We start from the raw sequence: 23,536 nt of genomic DNA, 5'->3' as shown, positions 1-23,536 counted from the left end.
CTTACCGGCGTTAAGGAGCTGTAAGGAATCCCACAATCCTTCGTGTGACATGACGTATAAGCACAGCCCACCTCATGGAAATTAAAGAAAAAGGTCACAGAGAAAGCGCACACTTGTAAGTAGCACCATTTACCCTTTCACAAATTACATGACTTGCTAGTCATCCATATGGATCCAAGGCCATCACTTGTTTTCTGCAGCAAATAAGATCTGACAGATAGCTTAACAGAAAAGGCTTTAATCAAAGGAAGCAATAAAATCGTCCGCTAAGATGTGATGAAATATAACGTTAACCTTGAAAATTAAACTTTGATTGTTTATTTTTCTGTTAAGAACAAAATCTATTCATAAGATTAAAACATAATAAATAAAACTAAGTCACTGTCAGTATGTCAGCTCTGTTTAAGAAGAAAATAACAAGCAATTGGATCGGTTACGGTTAGAATTAGAAAGCCTGTGTAAGTTTACGCACCTTCATATGTTTTGGTTTGGGTGGTGGAGAGCTTCAGCGGTTTGCTATATTTGTCTGACTTGCGGGATTTGTGGGTGTTTTTCAGAAGGTTGTAGACCCAGATGTGACTACAATCATCTGTGTTTCCATCACATAATGATGTATGAGTTAAAGGCTGTCTGAAATCGGTACAGCAGTCGGAAGCGCCTTTCCTTTCCATGACAGAGTTCTTACTGTTGACCTCATGAAAGGTGAGGTACAGGAGCTAGGAGCTATAATTAGACGTTTTAAGGTGCAGCCCTTGACTCCATACTGAGGACCTTCTGATTCAGGTGTGTTGGACCAGGGACACATCTAAAAGTTGCAGGACATTGGAGAATCTCTTTAATTCAGCCATTTTTGAGGATTTTCAAGTGTTGAAGGTTTAAGGTCACTCCAAGCATCTTAATTGAATTTAAATCCAGACTTTGACTGGGCCGATCCATGACCTTTATTTAAACCATTTGTTTTGTTTTTTTGTTGTCTGTTTCCAATCAAAAAAGCTAAGCAACTCCAAAATGTTAATCTTACTTGCAGACAGCACGTGTATCACCTTGGTTGTCCCCCATGACAATCATTCTGACGCGCTCACATAACGCCAGTGTGCGTGCTCGTTCCTTGTTAGTTTCCTCTTGCTGCACATGCGCACTGCTAGTGTTTATGTATCCAGTTAGCTTCTGTGTTAGCCATTCATTGTAATTCTGCTGCTCTCACCGTATACTTTGAAAAGGCCGAGAGTCGCAAGAAGCAAACCATCTTACAAGTTTATGAGAAGGAGAGGAAGGCGTCAGAAGTAAGAAATAAGACCAGATTGGATTTAGGAGATTCTTTCACACAATCCCTCTGAGGAATGGAAGAGAGGATATTATGGTCTTGGGCATGCACAGTTATTCAAAAAGGGAAAAGAAAAAAATAACCGGAAAGCTTTAAATGTTCTTGTTCGTGATTGTATTCTGCGACAGAATGCATAAGGCAGTGTTGTAAAATCAGGGTCCCCTCCCCCCCCATTCTCCCTGACTTCAGGCTCCTCTGTTGATAACAGCACCTGACTTGTTCTAGAATAATGCACTCATGTAATAATTACAGGGGAAAAGGGCACTAAGTCCTGAAGGAATGCTAATGATTTTAAAGCCAAATCGAGCCGTCATAAAAGAGTTTTTTCTGTTTCTCGTGACTCCTCGGAGGTTCTCATGATTCTCCGAGAGCAAACACACACACACACACTTAAATGAGAATCTCATGAACTGTAGAACTACAGTGCATGGATTTTAGTCAAAGTTTTGATTTCTCCTGTGACCTTTGTTTCCCCAGCTCAAGAGCGAAGTGTAGCCCCTATCTCACAGTGCTGATACCAACATGTAACACGGGTAATCAGAGGAGATTTCTTTAATCCCACGGCACTGAACACACATCTGTCCTACTCCCACCTTTTGATCTGCAATAAAAGGCAATCATATCTAAATCCCCGCTATGGTCCTGCCAGAGAAAATGAGAACCTAAATCACATAGATTAGAAAACATTTTTGTATAACAGTGTCAAAGTTGAAAGCCTTTTTTTATTTTTTTAGGATTTTTAAAGTGTTCCAGTGCTACATCTTTTCTAATCTCGAGTACCGTGTTTGACAGATCTATTCAGTCGAAATAATCCTGGATAGAAATCTCATTTTGATAAATGCTTGTATCAGTTTGTTGTGCACTTGTCTCTCCAACAACTATTCAGATGCTGTGTGTGAGGCAAGTTTTGCGTTCATAGCACACACAACTTGATAAAATGCACCGTCACGAGTTTAAATGACCACAGACCCATTGCCCTGACGTCTGTGGTCGCTAAAAACTTTGAGAGATAAATTAATCGCCCCAAAACCAACTAACTATTTGAGTCACTCTTGGCAACAAGCCGTATTGGATCACTATGAAGGAATATTGGTCAAAACTTCTTTACAGAATTGCTCTAATTTAGCGGAGAGATTTCAAGCAGAAATGGTTTGAGGTCATGCAGCTCAACTGAAATCTTTTTTCATATATAAGCTCCCCATAACCTCGCTGAAGTGCTTTGGGTCAATCTCTAGCTGTATAACCCTAATGTGTTTGAGATTAAAGGAGCAAACTGTTTTGTTTTTGGTAATTCAAGGCAAGTCATCAGAGTCCTGAAGCAATCCCAGACCATCACAACACCTCACCTGACTCTTGGTGTGGGGTTCCTTTTCTGAAATTCTGTTAGCTTTATACCAGGTATAACAGGACGCCAACTTTCCAAAAGAAAAACTTTTTTTTCCCACTTTTGTGAAATGAGTTCATGGAATATTTTCCCACGCGCCTTGGGGATCGTCAGTGTCTCTTTCTTAGAGTTGCATCATGAATACTGACCATATCTGCAGAGGTTGGAATATTGTTCTGGGTTCTTCTGCGCCCTCCTGTAGGATTTGATGATGCGCCCTTGGGCTACTTTAGTCCGCCAAAATATTCTCCGTTCTTTGGAGGTTTCTCCATTTGTGGATACATGGCTGTGTTACCCCTTTCCAGATTGATGAAGGTCAAGAGTTTGTTTCTCATCTGTTGATGAATTTCATTGGTATATGAACAGTAGACCTTTGTGATCTTTCACCCTACCCTTTATTTTTTAAATATTTTTTATTATTATTCTGCAAGTCTGGCAGTAATCAGGCCTGGGTATGGCTAATGAAACAAAATATCTGCTTCTCCTAACTAATTGATTAGTTGATAAGTTATTAGTTGGTTTGAATAGCCGCTATGCCATTGAGTGAAAGAATTATTTAAAAAATATATTTTTTTTGTTTTTATTCATGTGATTTTTGTCTAATATTTTTTTTGGATCATCTGAAAGAAAAAGGAAAAACTAAACGGGCTAATACTTTACATCTTGTACAAGAAAAAGGAGCAGAGCAACAAAAGCAGGTTTACACACAAGGAACCAAACTAATTATTAAATAAGCAGTATTTTTTAACTTTATTAACAGAAATGTATTAACATTTAATATGCAGGAATGAGACCTGTAAATACATGGCACAATCATATACATTCTTTAAGGAGACAGTGCAGGGACTTGATGGAAGGTAGTGGGTAAATACAGAAAATGATCCTTCTGTGGGCTCTGACTGGAGTGAGCTGGGTGAGAAACGCCAACTTTAAAAATGTTTTTATACATATATATTTATAAAGAAACACGATTTTTACTAAAAAAAAAAAAAAAAAAAAAGGAATACTACTGTTATCACACATTTTCTATATACAATCTAGGGACAAGTAAATCACACAAACCAAAGGGAGGAATCTACCACAGTGCTAGGCTGTAACTGTAAGATACTCGTTTTCATGTAACACAACAATCACATGTGCAGCTGATCGCTCCTCTTCATTTTAAAGAAACTAAAACAAGCTGTTGTTTTTTTTTTCTCCACTTTATTTAGCTTATAATTCTTTTTAAAGTCATTGCACATCCCCCCTCCTCCCCAACAGAAGTTTGTGCCTCAGCAGACTGCCTGTATAAATGTGGACATTGTGAAGTGGGATTAGCACTAAGGTGTCGGTAGAAAATTCAGTGTCCTGTTAGGTAGTCCTGTGTGGAGTCAGAGGCAAAGGAGTCTGCGTCCTCGTTGTCAGAGTCCTCGCTGCTGTCGTCGGCAGCCGGCTCCCCAGAGAGGGCGATGCGGGCGTAGTCGTCTGTGTCGATGGACTTGCAGAAGTGAATGGCGTATTTGAGTTTTTCCTCCAGCACCTGTTTGCACGAATACCTGGGCAGCTTGAGTAAGAAGAAACACGTGTAGGACTCCGGCAGGAAGTGGTCGGGAGGGTTGTATTTGTCTAGAACCTGAACACAAACAAAACGGCAAAACAAAGTCAATCACAATTAAAGACTTTTTTTAAGCACTTTTTTGGTTTAATGGCCTGCATTGTTCAGCAAAAAGGTTGCAAATGTAGACACTGAAATGCCAACATTTGCCTGTGAAAACCGCCTATTTTTTTTACAGTTTTTGGAGTCTAAAAAATATTATTCTTTGGAGTACAAATACAAAAGTTGTAGCTGAATATCGGCAGATTTCTTCACAGTGCAAAAGAAGGATTATGGGAAAGAAACGAGTGGAGCAACGAGTTGGTGCTGATGAGGCGGATCGGTCTGGCATCCTCAATCGCTCTAACCTGCCACTGTTGTTGCTCTGCAAACAGGTGGATGGATGGACTGACTGTAAGGGATTTTATCATAATAATGAAGAAATAAATAACAGGAAAATGGGGTTGATAAATGGTAAATGGACTGTACTTGTATAGTACAGTCCATTGCCAGGGGCACAACGACATGTGACAAGCGGAGGCCCACAAAATGATTGCACCTGATCCAGCAATATCTTGCGATAAATCAATATTCAGCAACATCAGGTAGACGTTCTCCTGATGTTCTGGAACCGTTCTCACCTGAACTACAAAATCTCGGCCCCTGAAGTCAGCGATGGTGCGAGGCAGCCGCGTGCGGCCCCAGACGAACCTCAGGAACAGGGACCTCTCCGTGTTGGAGAAGGACTCCATCACCTCCCAGAACCAGTGGATGAGCGGCGCGGTGGGCTCCACGCCTTTGTAGGTGGCCACGGACTTCAGCAGGTGGAGCGGGATGTCCGGGCTGCCGCACACCTAACGGAGCAGGAGCAGATGCTTCGATGAGAAATGGGCGCACGGGCACGGCGCAGAGGGAAACCCGTGTGCTCTCTCTCCCTCACCATGGTTTCCAGCTCGTAACCGGTAAACAGCGACAGCAGGGGAACGGGGACCACCCGAGCCATGCCCTCGCGCACGGCAGACACCTGCTCATCGAACTCGTGGAGTCTGGATAAGAAATGCAAAAAAAATAAAATAAAAAGTGACGTTCATGTAACAGATGCGAGTGGTTTTACCGTCTGTGCCATCAGAAAGCTTTCCAACCTGTAATTGATTGCAAGGCGGACATATTCTGCCCGGTTCTCCAGGGTTATGTGGGAGTATTTGGAGCTGAGCTGGATATCCTGGCCGCTGGCACTGGGCACCGTGAAGGGCAGCGTCATGGCCTCAAACTCCTCCGCTGTAGCCTCGTTGTCCCGGATGTACATCAAGCCGGGAATAAAATCCTTATCAACCTGAGAACAGCAGAAAAGCAGAGTCCAACTCACTGCTAGAGAACTTTTCACGTGTGTGTATGTGGAAGCGACTGCAGCGGTGGCCGCGGCACCAGTCCCGTGAGCTTCTCCGTAAGCAACGCAGTCTTGTGCTAAAATCTTTTCCCATCTAACCTTTTCCAATATCTAGGGGGGGAAACTACGAAACAAAAGCCGCTTTGAGAAGGAAAACTCTTTTTCCCAACTCCACTATTCTCCCAAGACGGCTTCAGGAGCGTATGATCAGAGCGTGAGGGCAGGACGGACCCTCACCACCTCCAGCATGCAAGGCAAAAGTGTAGCTGGGAAGTTCTTACAAAAGAGAAAAGCACCTTAAACGTTTGTGAACGAGCACAGGGGAAGTTTCCAGCAACATTCAGAGAGGTCTGCACCAGCGACCAGCCCGAAACCATCAGGCTCCGATTTTAATCCCAGCTGGAATGTATAGGAATGTGATTTTTTTTTTTTTTTTTGTTATGCACGTCATGCGGACTGGAGGAGTTGTGAACCATCTGACATGGAGAGAGGCCTTTGCTTTTATACCCTGAGGGTGAACGAGTTTGCTTTGTAAGAGCGCTTTCAGATGACTAATTTCACAGGAATGCAATTAACAAATCAAAGATTCCCCGTAAATCTCCTCTTCATTTCTTTGCATGTGCTGGAAACGGTGATCCTGCCTCTGGTTTTATATTAGATCACATAAGGTCCTGCTGACCTGTTCTCATCTTTGAAGTTAATTAGATGAAGTAAATTTTTGCTGCTGAGTGTTATACATTTTTTTTCTGCTTTTTAATGTTTTAAAGTATTTTATGGCTTAATATCTGAAACTATTTTATTCTGCAACCTTCACTCATAAAACCTCTAAACAAACTCCAGTGCAACTAACTGCCTTCAGAAGTCAGGGAATCAGGCTGCGTTTAATTCATTCTCAGTATAAATGCAGTTGTCCTTACGAAGGCAAAGGTTTGCCGTTGTTCACCAAAAGACAAATAGACTAGCGATAAGAGCGCATTAATCAGAACAGACTCCCGGTAACTCTGGAGGAACTGTAGAGATCCGCAGCTCAGGTGGGTGCTACACCCCATAAAACTGGTCTTTATGATGAGAGAGACCTAAGAGCTGGCCTTCACTCACAATACACCATTGAAACAACTTTGTGTTGGTCTAATAAATACATATATGTGATAAACTGAGGAAAAGTTGAAGAGGTATAAATACTTTGTGTGCATTGCATTACTCAATGTTTCCGTCTTTAGTGTTAGAGAGAACAGTCGTACATCCTGTTAGTCCTCATCAAGGCCAGAGCCCAAACACTGCACGCATACACGGACACACACCTCACTGAGGTCAGCAATGGTCAGGTTCATCCCTGCCAGCTGCTTCCACACGGGCTCTGCCAGGTTCAGGCTAAGAGGGCTTCCTGTCCGGATCGCGATTCCCAGGAGGACTCCTGCAGACACAGCATAGCAGGGTCCATGACGCACGGATAAAACATCAATTACAGTCAGGCTGTGCAGCAGCACAAAAATATACAGTATAAATAGACTCCACTAAACATCTTTTTTACATCAATGTACTTATTTTTCTATGGGAGAGACGAGGTGGTTCGTACCTAGGAAGCGGAACATGCTCATGTGAAGAGAGGACTTGGCAGCGGGGTTTAGCAGGAAACAATCTCTGTTGGCGCCGGACTCGTCGCGGCCGTTGGGGGTGACGATGAGCAGCGGCGTCAGGGAGTTCTGCAGCTCTTCGCACATCTCAGCGATGGACTCGCTGTAGCCTCCGCCGCAGTCGTCCACAGACTCTCCTGATGGAAGAGAAGGGGTTTGTCAAATAGGGCCAGATCAGCGGGAAACTGGTGAAAAAACATCCAGATTCACTAGATTTTTTTGTTTTTCTTGTAAAACATGGAAAACCATGTATCCTTTACCATCCACAATACAACAGCGTGCCACTTGTGATTGTTCTGCCTCATAAAAAACCCTCGTGAGAAATATCAAGAAGGAACACATTCTTGTTTTCTGCTCAGCGTTTTATTGTAAAATGATCAGAGGCATTGGAGGAAGCCGCCCTGGCATCCCACCGTGGACATGAACACATACCCACAAATTTAACCTTCCACACGCGGTGGGGGAGCAGCAGGCTGTCCGGGCTGAACGAACTCATTTTGGCACACATCTGACCAAACACAGACTTGGTTCCGTCGGGCCCTGCCAGGCCCCCTTTGCTGCGGGAACGCTTCACCTGCAGAGTGGAAAACGGGAAAAATAAACATCTCCTGCCCTGTGCCTAATGGCTTCCTGTTGGAAACACAGCAACGACCGAGCTCTCGTACACGGACAGAACAGGTCCAGGACGCTCTGTGGGGGCTTAAAGTTACAGCAGGACTCCCTACAGACAGGAAGGAGTGCAGATCACACGGCACGGGGAAAAAAAAAAAAAAAGCCTCTTACGAAAGACATCACATGAAACAGTCAGGAGCGAGGCTGGATTGTAGCGTCTCAGGGGGAGAGGAGGAGGGAAGCGGAGCAGAAAGGAGACTAAAAGAGGACTTCTAGAGAAGCTGTTGATGAGCAAATGCCTCCTTTGAATCAGAGTGACGGTACCTGTATCCTGTTCAGCTCCACCACAGGTCCATGCTGTCTGTCTCTCACCATCGTAGCTTGGACCACCTTCCTAAAAGCTGCTTCCTGTTTGCAGACAGAATTTAAGAAAGTAAATCTAAATCCACTCCGCCTTCATTATATACTATAAATGTACTATTTTAACTCTTCCTGCTGGCCTACCTTGCCCTGCGAGATGAGGATACCCCTGAGTGTGTCGAAGCCGACCGACGGGCCGTGGCCCGTCTGACCCAGCCGTCCCTCCAGGTCGAACATGGGAATGCACGGGCAGAAAAGCTCAGAGAAGTGATGCAGCAGCAGGAGTCTGTTCCTCAGGCCCATGATGGAGATCTCCTGGAGATGGTTGTACTCCATGGGGACCTTAAAGCACAGACAGAAAACCGAGAACAGGCTCAAACGCAGATTTTTCGAGGACTGAGGTCAAATGGGTCTGCAGAACTTGACTGCCCCCCGGTGGAGAGCCAGCGCCGGTGCGGTACCTGTGCGGGCAGCTTTCCAGCATTGGTGGGCTTGCTGGTTGACCAGGCCAGAGTGTGAGCGGAGCCGCAGGCCACTCTGTTGATTTTCTTGCCCTGCAGCGCCGCGACCAGCCGCGGCCTCTGGATGGCGTTGGTGGTTCCGTCTCCGAGTTGGCCCTCGTCGTTGTCTCCCCACGTGTAAACCTCTCCTGAGGGGCCACACAACACAAAACAAAAGTCTTCATACCTTGTTGAACCGTTTCACGATTCGTCACGTTACAGCCCCAAACTTCAATGTACTGTATGAACTTTTTCTGATGACCAGCCCAAAACTGGACATAACTATAGACTGGAAGAAAATACTTTTTTTGTTTTTTTGAACAGCTAAGAAAAAAATAAAAAAATTAAAAAAAATCAGAAAATTATTTCAGGCATTTACATTCAGCCTCCTATAGTCTTTGCCACCTGAATAAAACTCCACATATGTGACTCTTATATAAGAGTGAAAAGAAAAAAAAAAAACCTCTGTTGAAAGGTCCCACTTAAAACCATGTTGGTGAAACGGTAAACATGTGGAAGGAGCTGCTCGGGTCAGAGGAGACCAAACCTAAACTCTTTAGCCCATTTGGAAAACTGTGTGTGTAGCGGAAGCAGCAGAGAAAAGCAAAGACCTTTAATAAAGAGCCAGAGCTCCAATGAAATTATCATTTAAATATTGGGACGGCCTAGTTAAAGTCCAGGCTTCAGTTCTAACTCACCTTTTTGACGGTGGGTGGTTGTACTGGATTTAGTTGAAGGGAACAGAGTAATGGAGGACAAATACAAACACACTTCCCCTTTCAGATTCATATATGTATAAAAATGTTCCCTCCACTTCACAATTAAGCTCTACTTCCTGTCGCTCTACAGCATAAATCTTAATAAAACGCTAACAAGACAAAAATGAGGAAAAAATCAAAGAGTATCAACTCTTGTGGAAAGCTGATTATCAAACAGAATGATGGGAAATCAACGATGAACAACAAACAAACGTGAGCGTAGGCAGAGCTGAACCTCTGTGCAGCAGAATGGTCTTACCGTCCTCTGTGCAGCAAACACAGTGCAGGGACCCCGTGGCGATGGCTATCACCTTCTTCCCTTGAAGCCCCTGGACCTGCCTGGGCCGCCGCACGTGGTCGTCAGAGCCGTGGCCCAGCCGATGGTAGTCCCCTTTCCCCCTGTGAGTGGAACAGACGCACAGGACGGAGCGTTCTCGTCACCCGCAGCACTGAGTAAAATCCTTATCAACCTCACGGAGTGAGGAGATGCGGTACATACCAGGTGTAGACGGCCCCAGATTTGGTGAGCGCCACAGAGAACTGAGAGCCACACTCCACTTTCACCACTCCCAGGCCGGTGAGAGAGTCGATCTAAAGATGGAACAATTAAAATGATAGTTTTATAATCCATGTTGGGGGGGGAGGCTAAAGATATCCTAATGTCATTCCCATCATCATGGAGCACATAATGCCTCAGCCGCTGAGTAATGCGATGCATTTGTAAATGAAAACGGATCATTTATTTAGATCATCATGTTAAATTAAAGCAGGCGAATTTGCTCGTAGTTGCAGCTTTATTCACGGCAACATCTTTATGCTGACACGAGCCGGGGACGCGTTCCAGAAACAGCCTGGTGTTCATGTGGAAGAGTCTGATTTATGAGGCCGCTTCTGCAGCAGGCACCAGACTCTGTCTGCGTTCATTTATTAACACCATGACAGGCCGCTCCGTTTGTCTCACTCTGACTACGTCTGTCTGTGAGCTCCCAGTGGATCTTTCTCACCACAGCGAACGGCAGATAAAGCCATCCGATCTTATAATGACATGTATGGGGGTCACTATAACGGCTCATTTAAAAACACTTTATATGAATGAGACGTCTAACACCGAATGATGCCGGTACTTCTTTTTACTTTGGGATTAATTCTTGTTTTTGTATTCATTGAATTTTTATCATTCACATAAATATACAGAGCACAAGAAACACAAACAAGACAAACCACCAACCCACTGAAATAAAAATATAAATAAAATAAAAATATGAACATGTCCGCACAGGTGCCAGGTGTAAAGTCTTTAAAGTGAATTGAAATTTTGCAGCAGAGATAAGGTCCAGACGTGGTCAACAAGACTTATTAAAGACACACAGCGGATGAGGTATTTGTAGGCAAATACTTTTTTTATACAGATAATTATCTTTAAATAATTAATTTGTTTTAATTATACTGAAATATGGATCATTTTTTCAACCCTAAAAGCATTAAAAGCCTAAACTGTGGAGCTGGCTATACGTAGTTGGGACTTTAACTGGAACTGTGTGCTGTAGTGAGATGAGACTATCGGGCTTTTCAGCAACAACCATCAGAAGGCTTACGCATGCATGGACACTATAAGGCAGGGCAGGGATTTATGATACTCTGGGCCTGTCTCGCAGGTCCTTTTCATATTTGTAATTCCGGTTTACCTTCATGGGGATTTTACAGCCGTCACTCCCTCCTCGGCCTAATTTCCCATAGTCCCCGTCTCCCCAAGACCAGACCATGTCGTCATCAGTTAGACACAGCGTCTGAGCATCCCCACTGCCACAGGCGACATCAATTACCCTGTGACCCTGGAGCGCATCCACCTGGAGAAAAAAAAGGCAGTGGTTTATTGTTGGGGGCACCACAACAGGAGTACTGGGAGAGAATGGGGAAAACAAACCAGCTTGGGTTTAAGTTGGTCCTCGCTGTCTCCGTGGCCCAGCCTTCCATAGCGGCCCTTGCCCCAGGTGAAGAGCTCTCCGCTGGCTGTGATGCAGGCGCTGTGCGCGCCCCCCGCAGCAATGTCCACCACCTCCACTCCTCTAAGGGACTCGATAACACGAGGACGGTCGCAGGGACTGGAAGCAAAGAGGAATCTCAGTTATCAAAGAATCACAGCATAGTTTTGACCCTCAATCAGGCCGCAATATTATTTTCTGCCAAAACCTTTTGACATAAGGTGAAAAGATGAAAGATGAGTGTGGAACGGGTTGGTGGGGTGGTGACTCTTAGGTTTGATGGCTGGTCTCCCCCAGTCTCCCCTGTGTCTGCCTTGGCACTCTAGGGGGCGGGGCTTAGCTCCTCACAACTACTACTGAGCATTTTTCACTTCTATACAGAAAACCCCTATTATCATCTTCAGCTGTCCCTTTATACATTTTGTAGTAAATCATACTGTTTATTCTTGAGTGATTATATCAAGGCGTTGGTTGTTTGTACGTGTAATACTTTATCGGCTGGTTCTGCTTCTCATACTCAGAGGATGTCATATTGCTCGCTTTCTGCACCATTTCTGCCTCCTAGCATTTTGTCTCATGTTTTTCCTCTTCCTTTCTTTCTGTTTTCGCTCCCCATTTTTGCGTTCATTGAAGGTGAAATAGTCCCAGAATAAAATCTAATGAAGCTTCTTGTATCTATAAATCAAGCGGAGCACTGTGGCGAAAGCAGTAAGGCTCCACCGGTGAAAGTAAAATCTGTTGGGCTCTTTTTGGCATTGAGACAACAATTCTTACTGCTACTTTGCCAGACAGGACACTGAAAAAAAAAAAAAAAAAAAGAATGTACCAAACATTTAGCCAACATCATAGATGGCCAATTTGTTGTTGAGTGGCTCTGGTTGAGGCTTGGCAGGTCAAAGACAAAAGGTCTTCATTGTTTATTCACTAAATGCGACAAAACTAAAAACTCTTACTGCCTTCAGTGAAACCACTCAACTTTAAAGCTTTTTTTTTTTTATAAAAATTATGATGGCTGATGTAGTGATGCAAAAACAATCTTGCAATTTTCCTTTATCAAAGGATCAGCTGCACTTTTTTTGTTTTTGTTTTTTTATTTGCTAGAAATCATTATTGGCCTGATTGCTTCATCTCTAATAACTTGAGGGGGCTTTTAATTTCAATTTACTGATCCCAAGTTATTTTTTACCTTCTGTTCCCGTGGCCCAGTTTTCCATCCTCGGCCTCCCCCCACGAGTACACCTCTCCCTCAGAGGAGAGGGCCAAGCAGTGCTTCCCTCCAGAGTTCACCGCCACCTTCCTGATGAAGACATGTTGGATGGACTCCAGTAACGTCGGGGTGGACACAGACTCCGTGCCGCCAATGCCCAACCTGCCCCCGGCTCCGTACCCGGTGGCGTACAGCTGAGGATCAAGATAAAAAGGGATTAGCTCCGCCTAGAGCAGCTGAAACGCGCAGCGAGTTTAGATGGGCTTAAACACAGCGGACACCTTTCCGTCGGCCGTGACGGCGAACAGAGTCTGCTCTCCTCCGATGAGCTGCACCGGCCTCAGTGTGGCGAGAGCTTCGGTGGGCGTGGGCACTTTCACCTTGGCCCCCTCGATGCCCCCCAGCTGGCCCCGGTGGTTGTGGCCCCAGCCGTAGATGGTGCCGCTCCCTCCGGCGGAGAGGGTCCAGTCGTCAGGCCGTCGGTTCATCCACTGAACGAGCTGCTCGTCGTGCTCCCGCTTAAACAGGTCGTGGCTCTCGTGGAGAACGTTCATGCTCTCGTGGTCCGCCATTAGCTCACGGATTTTCTTGGTGACCTTCCAAGGCAAGGAAATGGGTCGTTACGGACATTTTGAGGCGTGGGTGTGAAGGATTTGGACGGTGCGCACAGACGGGGCACCGGGCAGCACTCACTTCATCCAGGAAGGCTCGAGGTAGAGAGGTCCTCTTGTCTAGGGCGATGGCCACTCTGGAGGCAGTGCAGTAACGACGGAACCAGGCCCACTTATGGGTCTCTGCACAGCAGGGAAGCGTGTCGAGCTCAAGATCACAAGCTAGAGCAACCAAGACCTGGACAGCATGTCATAATTAGTCCGACTGAAACATGTAAACGTGCCAGTATCAGCAGCCCGGTAGCATACCTTGAAAAATGGGCTGTGAAGAAGCTGCTTTCCGCCCCTGACGATGGGGTCCTCGTACTCATACTGCCTCTGAAGAGCCTCAGGAAGGCCTTTTACAAGCGCAGCCAGGGCGCTGCCTGTTAAACTCTGCAAGAATTCACATTAGAGTTACATTACTTCTAAATACTGTCATTTGTTTTATTAAGAAGCTTTGCTCTACATCACTAGGTGCAGCATCTGTAGCAAACCATGGGCCAGACAGCGTGCCTTAATTAAAGAAATAGTCTGGCCTATATTGCTAAACATGGCCACTAAAATGACGTATAATGTAATATACGTGAAATATACTGTATGTCTGTTGTGGCCAAAGCAGAGCCAATAACCTTTGTTTCTCAAAATTAAATAACTTGAGACACACAGAGAAATCCAGTCACCACACATGAAAGCTACCAGGTTGGCCCGACACTATAACCAAGAGAAGAAACTTAAAAACAGGCCACCGGTGTCGATGAAGTGTTTAAAAGCGAAAGCCTTTAAAAAGAAACGTTTCTACGATATGTCCAGATGTGTCTGTGGTTCATTCAGGCTGTAAGAGGCACAAGGATCGTCAGCAGATAGCAGGAAGGATGAACAGATTACTGCTCAGTGTTAAACTTTTATGATTTCAAACTCTTTCCATTGAATATCGATGAAGATCTACAGTCTCCAGGCGGCAACAACAGTGATCCCTAATATAAGGCACTAAAAACTGTTTCAGATTATGTGTCTTAAAGGAGCAATAAGTGATATTTCACAACTGGGTGGAGCTTAAACACTGTCTGTAGACCAAAACAAGATGAGTATCAAACCACGCCTCTCTCCATCCTGCTCCAGAACTCGGCACCCATTTCCCCTTCTCGCCCATACAGGCATATGATTTATGCATTTGCATTATTTGCAAAGGATAAATCCACAACGGCTTCACCTATCAGAGGTACATGTCTAGTGAAGTAAGTAAGTAACTCATAGCTTTATGATGCTGTTAGCAAGAGAACGTTTTGATCCAATGGGCGAGCTCTCCACCATTCTATGCCTGGCGCTGCATTTTATGGGCAGGGAGGGGGCAGCTGTTCACATGCACGTACGCGCACACAAGGCGGGGCCATCTATGTAAACAAGAGACTGGAGAACAACATGTAGAGATGGTGTGTGACGTTTCATCATAGTCCATCTAAAAAGATTCCTTCAGTTCTTCACAAAACTATTTTTTGTTCTATCGAAAATAATGGAAATACGCTTATTACTCCTTTAATAAAACAAAGATAATGCTGATGCCTTGTATGAGTAAATAGTGAAGCCCAATACAAGTCAAATGGTGTGAAAAAATATTAAATCACCACCCAATAGTCTCTGGCGTGCACATGTGCATTGATATTTATTTATTTATGCATATATTCTAATTAAATAGTGCAGAATAAACCTTCGAGTTAAGCTCTTTTATTAACAACAAGAGTGACACCATACTCACAATGGAGCGGGCCTCGCCCTCGCTGTCTCCCAGCAGCCTGTTGATGTTGATGGACTGACCGTACTCTGTGGTCAGAAGCTTGCGGAGCCTCTGCAGGGCCCACATCCTGTGCCCAGCAGCTGTGCAGGAGACAGACTTTGCTTAAATCTCGCCTTCACTTCTCAGTTTGACACTTCACACAGAGTGGTTTAAGATCATGTAAACATTCAGACGTGAAATTATGAATTAGCGGGATTATCGTACGCTACCGAGTGCGCTGAGCTGGGCACAGGCAGCAAGGGAAGCAGCTAGGCGGGGCACGATGCTCCTGTTTGAAGCAAAGTTGAGCCTGAAGTCCAACAGGCAGGTGACCAAGTCCATGGACGGGCAGGAGAGGATGCAGCGATCAGACAACAAGTCTTTGGGACCTAAAGGGGGGAGAGAAAAGTTCAGCCTCAGCCTCTGTAGATGGCTCTGCTGTATAATAGAGAGCATAAAACAGCAGCTCACCCGCAGCAGGCATGATGGGGTAGACGGTGAAGCGCCAGCCCCAACCGTTCACTGACCCATCACTGGTGAACTTCCATTTCAGCTCGTCTCCTGGGATCCTTAACTCGCTGGACCAGTCGGACCACTCTCGACCTGAAACACGGCCAGCGCAGCTTTTTATTTTCATCACGTTTCTTCTTTCGCATGACAGTGAGGCGACGCGTCGTCCTCCGATTACCTGATCTGACAGAGACGATCCTGTTGGCTCCGTCCATGATGGTCAGCGGATCATGGCGCCTCTCGGTTGAGCACTGCCGGTCAAACTCTATCCTTAAACCCTCAGCACCTGCCGCACAAAGTGGAGGGTGTTTATCCGGCTTCTGAGGGATCGCTCTCCTAGGCGTGGCCGGATTGCTCAGCGAGAGGCCCTGTCGTGTTTGTACCTGGGATCTTCACGGTTCCACTGGTGGACGTGTCGTCGGTGTACGGGTGGCTGCTCTCCACGACGACCGGCTGGGAGGACAAGCGGCCGCTCTGCGAGTCCGTGGCGACGTCTTCCAGCTCAGTGACGCACAGCTCCAGCAGCATGTCGGCAACCTGAACAACACGGACAAAGCCCCTGAGGATGAGGAACGTCAGGCCAGTGAGCTCCCAACCCGGCGTGTGTGTGTGAGAGGACACGGCGTGTCACCTGTGGATAAGCTGTACCCATGCCAGACAGCACGGCAGACAGCACCTCCTTTCCTTTCTCCCCAGAGCGACAGGACACGGCCAGCTTCAGCAGGTCCACCATCACCCGGGTGTCATCCGGCACCAGGAGACTGGTGAACTCGTCCAGGTACTGAGGCTCGGGGCCGACAACCTTACTCTGGTTCTCAGAGTCCTGACAGAAGACCAGAATAAAATCAGTTGTCACGTCTGAACGCTACATTTGTGGAACCAGACGTCCACAGCTCTCACCCCCCGTCAGAGCTAATATTTAAGGTTTGCTTCAGGTTTTGTTGTAGTCGGATTCGGTGACCTTTTCGTGTGTCAAAGAAAATGTTAAATAACCGTGAGCTTGTTCAAAATTTTAATGAATTCATTTGTATAGAGGTGGGAGCTAACAGCTGGACACACTTCATGTGTTTTAGCTCAGTCAAGAGTGGAGTAAACGTTTGGGTTTTGGGTCAGACTTTCAGGAGTGCAGCGACATGGAGCATGGCACGTTCACCTGCTTTCCAGAACTCATCGTCGTTTGATAGATTATTCCAGCCGACTCGTCATTGGGAGATTAGCTGATCGGCTAAATTAGCATGTTGAAGCTGATTGCTACACTTGGTAGGCTCAACCATCAAACGCAACCGCAGCCAGTCGTGAATCTGTGGATCATACCTGGCTGCTAATTTCTGCTAGCATGGCGCCGTATCCTCTGAAAATTACTGTTTTCAGTTGGATTTGCCTCAAACTGCTTAAATAAGAGAGTCAGCTGACGAGTCGCAGCTGATGAGACGGACTGATACAACCAGCAGACTCAGCTAACCTAACTTCACAGGAGAACACAAATATGGTTTAGCTAAAAAATGACCAAACACAAAAAAAAAATACATAAAATCATGTGCAACCACACACACATTTAATTTTTCCCATATGCATTTAAACCTGTAAAAAGCTTGAATTAAATTCTAGACTCCTCCATACTTTGTAGGAACACTTACAATATTGCCAAATACGCATTTATTTTTAAATAAAAACTAGCCTCTTTTGTCTTCGTCATGGTCTCAGCGATGATGCTGGCAGCTCCGGGGTCATCGGTGACGGGGATGAAAGGACGGGAGGAGGCTCCGCAGGCTGAGGGAGTCACCGCTGATGACGGGGTCACTGCATCTTCGGAGGATGGAGCCTGATCACACGGAAACACGGCAGCTAAAGAAACTAAACGAGTTTGTGTCTTAACTTTTTACAAACTGTCCAATAAGAAATCCTTCTGTGCTTTAACAGCAAATGAAACTATAGTGAAAATTTAAAGAAGGGACAGAATTTGGTGACAGAGGCATGTTCCTGACCTCCCCCTTCTTGTCCTGCCAGGGATTAGGGCTGACCCGCTCTTCCGCTTCAGGAGGAACAGGCGGACATTCTTCGTCGCTGACGCAGGAGGATGAGGAATAGTCCAACGGGGGTACAGGAGAGCTGGAAGGACACTCTGCTGGCAGAATCATACTGGCTGGCATCAGAGCGCCGACCACAGCGTCCCTGGAGGCAGCACACAAACACGACCCATCAGAAGAGCGAGCCCCCAAAAAGTGGACGCGCGGCTGCATCAAACGGTCTGAGGGAGTTTTAGGTCGCTGGAGTACGACGATCCACGCTCTGCAGACAGCATACCTTGCATACATGATTTGGAGAGCTGACAGTATGTGAGACAGAGCCTGCTGCTTGGCCAGGTTGCCGTCCAGACTGAGGAGAATCTTGGCCAGCGAGGGTCGATTGGGCTTGGAGCTGCTCTGCCCGCTCATCTTGTTGCTCACTGTTGACGAGTCGCTGTCTGACTGGACACCTGTGAAGTTGGAAAAGCCAAAACAAAGCATGGCACAAGCAATGAGTGCAACCAGGATAAAACAGCTTTAGCACCTACTTAAGAGCAAGCAGACGGCGCGGCTTTTATAAAACTGGCGGGGTGATTCGGACCACTCAGCCCGATTCCAGTTTAAGTGGCCTACTGGAAACTAAAATATCTGATCTTTTTCCAATTTATGAAGGCAGCACACTAAGAGCTACCTGGCTGAGCTGACAACACCATTTGTTATGATGCTGTTAATGAGTGAAGTAGGTTGGTCATTTTTAGTGATTAAAAAAAAAATAAAAAATCCAAAAAGAAATTTGGCAATCTTTTGACAGGGTTTTGGGAGAGATCCACATTTTAGAATAAACACATGTGAAAACTGCTGCTTTTGCCATGCTAACGGCGCTAATCGCTGTTTCACACGACGTAGCCTCGCCTCCATAGGAATCAGAGAAAGCTTTAGCGGCTGGTTAACACTCAACAAATGCTGGGGTTTCGGAAACTAGCCACAAAATCCTGATCGCTACATCGTTCATAACTATTTAATATTTGTGGCTACTGTTATAAGAGCTTTGATAAAATTGCCATGAAAAAGGAAAATCAAATGAATTAAAATCAAATAGGAATAGAAAATAAAACTAAGACCAGTTTCTTTTTAAATGTACCCAATTTTGCCCAATTAATCTTAATTAAAAAAAAATGAAATATAGTGAAAAAGTAAACGTGGCCCCTACTCAGACGGTGACTAAATGGCAGTGGAGTCTACTATGCTATGTTGTACTTTCTATAACTCGCCTCTTCCTGAGAATGGTTTGCCCTTTTCAAATCTTTCAAATGCAACTGGAAGAGAGGGAGGTGAATATTGTCCCCCCCCCCCCCAGGTCATCCTCCTGTGAATGTACAGGCTTAGCTTTACACAAGGAAAGGAGGAGTTACCCAAGTATGAGGCTCCCAGAGAGTCCCTGGCTGTCTGGAAAAGGACGGGCTCGTGAACAGAGGGCGTGGTCACATCCACGGTGGTCCAGGCCACGCTGTGGGAAGAGCCACACGCCACTCGGGTGATCTTCTGTCCCTCCAGACCCTGAACCAGGGTGGGTTTCCTGTTGACTGTGGTGGTGCCATTCCCTTGCTGCCCGTGGTCATTGTCTCCCCATGCGTACACCTTAGACAGAAAGAAGACTGTTTATTTCCCCTGTTTCTAAGCAGGCGTTCTCCGGCTTCATCTATAAGACCTAAGTATGTCCCATTTACCCTTAAACACCCTGCGGGACCTTACAAAATACAGTAGGGACGCCATTTCCCTGTCATGGCAGACAATGAGCCGATCTGTGGTGATGACAACAAACCTGTCCTGTGTCTGTAACAGCCAAACAGTGCAGTGCTCCAACAGCGACGTGGACAATCTTCTTCCCCCTCAGTCCCTCCACCATCTGGGGCTTTCGCACATGGACATCAGTGCCGTGGCCCAATCGGAAGTAGTCACCTTTGCCCCTGTTTAAAGAAAGAAAAGAAAAACACTTGTGAAATTCCCCACTATGGATAAATGATGCTGTATCTTATAATAACACGTCTTCATTTTACCAGGTCCAAACAGCTCCAGATTTTGTCAGAGCCAAAGAGAACTGTGCTCCACACTCGATCTGACAGACTCCTTGTCCATTGAGCCTCTCTATGTTCTGAGGAATGTTGCAGCCCTCGCTGCCCCCACGGCCGAGCTTTCCAAAGTCTCCGTCGCCCCAGGAGAAGACCAAACCTGACAAAATAAACGCAAACGCAAGCATTAAACTCCAAACAAAACTCCTATCTTTGATGCCTGCTTCAAAAATGTCACACAGAAATGTTGGCAGTTTCCATAGTCATTAAAATCTGTTCTTAGCACCGAAGGGCAGGAATTGGTCAGAGATCTGGTTCGGGGGTATCAGCTCATCTATTGGTTGTCCCACATGCCGATCATTCTGACACGCTCACATAACACCAGTGTGCGTGCACGTTCCTTGTTAGTTTCCACTTGCTAGCTACGCACTTCTGGTGTGTATGTAACCCACTGAGCTATATAATATACTGGAGTGCTGATTTTGCCGAAAAACTGAAGTCACTGGCCGCCATCTTGCTCCTCCCTACTCTCACAGAATCCCATAGTATTTGGCTACAACAACAAGCAGTTTTCTGGCTGAGTGAAAACGTTTCACAGGTAATTCTACAGTCAGTGGATGTACTAACACTATCAACTACTAGGAAATTAGGTGCTGACATATTTTACATGTTATTCATATTAAATATATATATATATATATATATATATATATATATATATATATATATATATATATATATATATATATATATATATATATATATATACACACACACATATGTAAATATATGTTTTTGTATATTGTTATTTATATATTTATAAATGTTAAACATATATATTTAAATGAATAAAATGCAAAATATTTCAGCACATGACTTTCTCAGTACTAGATATTTTTAGAACATAACATAAACGTATATGGCATTTGACATTTTAAAAGTCTTAAGCCCCCCCTGAACATGAGAAAATCCTCGTTATTCGATGCTGTAGCGCAAATATTCCCTAGTTACTGGGGGGAAATAGGGAGTACCAATATGGCGGCTGGTGGCTTCAAAGCGACTCATTCAAACAGACGGTGATTAGCACTCCAGTGTATAATATAGCTCAGTGATGTAACCGGTTAGCTTAGCGGCTAGGTTAGCGGTTAGCTGTTCATTGTAGCATTGTAGAAGTAAACAGAGGACAGTTTATGGGAGAAGAGGAAGGACTCGGTAGAAAGAAATAAGATTTGGGAGATTTTTTTTTTTATGCAATCCCCCTGAAGAGCGGAAGAGCGAGGTAAGACGGTCTTGTGCATGTGTTATTTAAAAAAGGGACTTGGGGAAACAAACACTCAAAATAAACCATTAAATCCCAACCATAAACAGGGCATTAATGCAGATGAGGAGTAGATGTACTTTTGACTGGATTTGTATATTTTAAACCTAAAATTTGTATTCTTCTGTTTGGTCAAACTATCCAGAAGACATTGGTTAGTGTCTCATACAGACATACCTTCATCCGTTAAGGCCAGAGTTTGAGCATCACGGCTTCCACAAGCGACCTGGATAACCCGGTGCCCCAGCAGCACTTTCACCTGCAGCACAAAAACACAAATGCATCACAAGTCCTCCACTGCCTGTTCACGCATATTCTGCATAAACAAACAATATGCGGATCTACAAAAGGCTTACTTAAATTTATCACTGGGGAATTGAGCTCTGGAAGGTGATAAGATCAGGGTTAACATCAAGCCAGCAATGGAGACGCACGTACCAGTTTGGGCCTCAGCTGAGTGGTGTTGTCCCCATGTCCGAGGCGGCCATATTCACCCAAACCCCAGCTGTACAGCTCCCCGCTGGAGGTGATGGCAGCGCTATGAGAGCTGCCACAGGCTATGTCACGGATCCGCTTGGTCTTCAGCGCCTCAATCAGCCGGGGCTTATCGCAGTTCCTGGTGGGAAGATCAGACCGCATTAAGCAGCTGTCCATCACACATTATACAGGCATCATAAACAGGAAAGAACATTTGATCCACATTGAACCAAACTGTAAACTGATATTTTATAGTTTCCTAAAATAACGGGGAAGCCCAGCTCACATTCTACTGAAGTGTCCCAGCTTGCCGTCGTCTCCTTCGCCCCAGGAGAACACCTTCCCGTCCACCGTCAGCGCCATGGCGTGGCGCCCGCCAGAGTGCACGGCCACCTTCTTCACCACGTAGTTGCTCAGCGCCGTGATCTGCCGGGGGATTGGGATGGTGCCACTGGAGAGGCCCAGGCCTAACCTGCCGTTGGTGGCCTCGCCACAGGCGTAAATCTTCCCCTCCACAGTCACTGCAAACATGATTCAGCAGTTACAAACAGAGTCACCATAAATAAAGGGCTGAGGACTAAATAAAGGTTTCCCCCATATTACCTGCAAAGAGACTCTTGGAGCCACCAGCTACCTGCACCACGTTGAGAGCAGAGAGGGTTTCAGAGAAGGAGGGAACCTTGATCTGTGAAGAACAAACATCATGGATTAAAAGGCCGTATATGGACAAAAGTATTTCTACTCCTTAAACTGTGATGTATTTAATAGGACTTTTATGTCATAGACACACACAAAATAGTTCTTAGTTATAAAGGGGAATGAAAATGACACACGGTTTTATAGTTTAAGTTTTATAGTTAAAAATCTTGACTTCATTCAATAAATTTTGCAGGATCACACTGAATGAATTACTTATCAATGACCAGTTTGTCCTAAACGCTGCAAGGCAAAAGAACAGATCAAGAGCTAGCTGTGTGTCAATACTTTGTTAGACACCCTATTTTTTAATTAACATAAAATGTAATCAATATGATCTCTCATTTTCCACGGGTCAGAGTAGAATAACATACTAGATAGATAGATAGATAGATAGATAGATAGATAGATAGATAGATAGATAGATAGATAGATAGATAGATAGATAGATAGATAGATAGATAGATAGATAGATAGATAGATAGATAGATAGATAGATAGATAGATAGATAGATAGATAGATAGACAGACAGACACACACAAACATACATTAAAATTAATTGGGTGATAAAACCTCTGAGCAGGTTTTAGCATCAAGAGTGCAAATTAAGCCTAAATGGCAATTATTTTTAAAGTTAAGTCTAAAACTGCACCTTTGAGCCCTTCAGTCCTCCCAGCTGGTCCTTGTCATTCAGCCCCCAAACAAAAACTTTGGTCCTGATGGTGGCTGCCGACTCCAGTCCTGGTGACTTCTTCCGAGCGAGACTGCAGAGAATAAAACATTAAACGCACATACATCAAATAAAAAAAGTATGTTGACTGCATCGGTAAAAGTTGCAGGTCAAATTCGTCTCGTTTTCTCACCTTCCGGCTGTGGTTTTCTCATCATCCTCCTCTTCATTGTCGGACGCCAGGAAGGGGACTGTGGCCAGGTCTTCATCCTCAGCTCTGATGCGTCCCACCATGCGAAGTCCGTGAATCTTGCAGTCTATACCCGAGCTGCGGCACTGCTTGATCGCAATCTCAATGTATCTGTGAAACTGAGGGGTGAGACATAGCGAAAACGATTACAAGACTGAAAAAAACGATAAGACAAGAGCAAGCCGACAAGAGCATCTGGAAGGTCACCAACCTCGCTGCAATCTGTAAGCAGGAGGACAGTTGTGTCTGTGGGGTTGATGTTAATTGTCTTCAGCTCAATCAAGTTGTTCAAAGAGTTTCCACCTAGTAACAGATCAAATATAAATAGGGAGCAAAACACCTGCTAACACCATCTTGAACAAGAACAAGTAGGAGCATTATAGAAAATCCACAT

The 23,536-nt window shown here is 45.0% G+C and overlaps 1 protein-coding gene across 3 annotated transcripts in view; it reads right to left on the bottom strand.

The window, feature by feature from the left end:
* Positions 1–3,434: 3,434 nt before the first annotated feature.
* The window catches only part of herc2 (HECT and RLD domain containing E3 ubiquitin protein ligase 2), a 60,478-nt gene continuing 40,376 nt past the window's right edge, over positions 3,435–23,536 (bottom strand). For 2 of the 3 annotated variants that reach the window (XM_021315764.2, XM_012861122.3), the window contains exons 55-91: positions 23,354–23,445; positions 23,086–23,261; positions 22,875–22,986; positions 22,129–22,210; positions 21,812–22,046; positions 21,487–21,664; positions 21,226–21,307; positions 19,719–19,890; positions 19,484–19,628; positions 19,074–19,299; positions 17,960–18,131; positions 17,641–17,827; positions 17,334–17,477; positions 16,287–16,478; positions 16,039–16,192; positions 15,834–15,941; positions 15,617–15,748; positions 15,376–15,534; positions 15,128–15,246; positions 13,642–13,767; positions 13,415–13,570; positions 13,003–13,317; positions 12,701–12,915; positions 11,457–11,634; positions 11,218–11,379; positions 10,032–10,123; positions 9,792–9,931; positions 8,736–8,923; positions 8,419–8,616; positions 8,239–8,322; positions 7,735–7,876; positions 7,245–7,439; positions 6,970–7,082; positions 5,424–5,614; positions 5,222–5,327; positions 4,923–5,135; positions 4,048–4,320 (exon numbers count right to left, since the gene is read on the bottom strand). In XM_021315764.2, coding sequence (XP_021171439.2) covers positions 4,048–4,320; positions 4,923–5,135; positions 5,222–5,327; positions 5,424–5,614; positions 6,970–7,082; positions 7,245–7,439; positions 7,735–7,876; positions 8,239–8,322; positions 8,419–8,616; positions 8,736–8,923; positions 9,792–9,931; positions 10,032–10,123; positions 11,218–11,379; positions 11,457–11,634; positions 12,701–12,915; positions 13,003–13,317; positions 13,415–13,570; positions 13,642–13,767; positions 15,128–15,246; positions 15,376–15,534; positions 15,617–15,748; positions 15,834–15,941; positions 16,039–16,192; positions 16,287–16,478; positions 17,334–17,477; positions 17,641–17,827; positions 17,960–18,131; positions 19,074–19,299; positions 19,484–19,628; positions 19,719–19,890; positions 21,226–21,307; positions 21,487–21,664; positions 21,812–22,046; positions 22,129–22,210; positions 22,875–22,986; positions 23,086–23,261; positions 23,354–23,445 — 5,954 coding nt within the window. Of the gene's footprint in view, positions 4,321–4,922; positions 5,136–5,221; positions 5,328–5,423; positions 5,615–6,969; positions 7,083–7,244; positions 7,440–7,734; positions 7,877–8,238; positions 8,323–8,418; positions 8,617–8,735; positions 8,924–9,791; positions 9,932–10,031; positions 10,124–11,217; positions 11,380–11,456; positions 11,635–12,700; positions 12,916–13,002; positions 13,318–13,414; positions 13,571–13,641; positions 13,768–15,127; positions 15,247–15,375; positions 15,535–15,616; positions 15,749–15,833; positions 15,942–16,038; positions 16,193–16,286; positions 16,479–17,333; positions 17,478–17,640; positions 17,828–17,959; positions 18,132–19,073; positions 19,300–19,483; positions 19,629–19,718; positions 19,891–21,225; positions 21,308–21,486; positions 21,665–21,811; positions 22,047–22,128; positions 22,211–22,874; positions 22,987–23,085; positions 23,262–23,353; positions 23,446–23,536 lie in introns of all 3 variants that reach the window. The other variant, XM_012861121.3, reaches the window with a different exon arrangement.

The sequence above is a fragment of the Fundulus heteroclitus genome, chromosome 9, assembly GCF_011125445.2.
Source record: "Fundulus heteroclitus isolate FHET01 chromosome 9, MU-UCD_Fhet_4.1, whole genome shotgun sequence".
Classification (NCBI taxonomy): domain Eukaryota; kingdom Metazoa; phylum Chordata; class Actinopteri; order Cyprinodontiformes; family Fundulidae; genus Fundulus; species Fundulus heteroclitus.
Note: the sequence above shows the minus strand (reverse complement) of the source record. Positions and strands in the feature narration are given on the sequence as shown.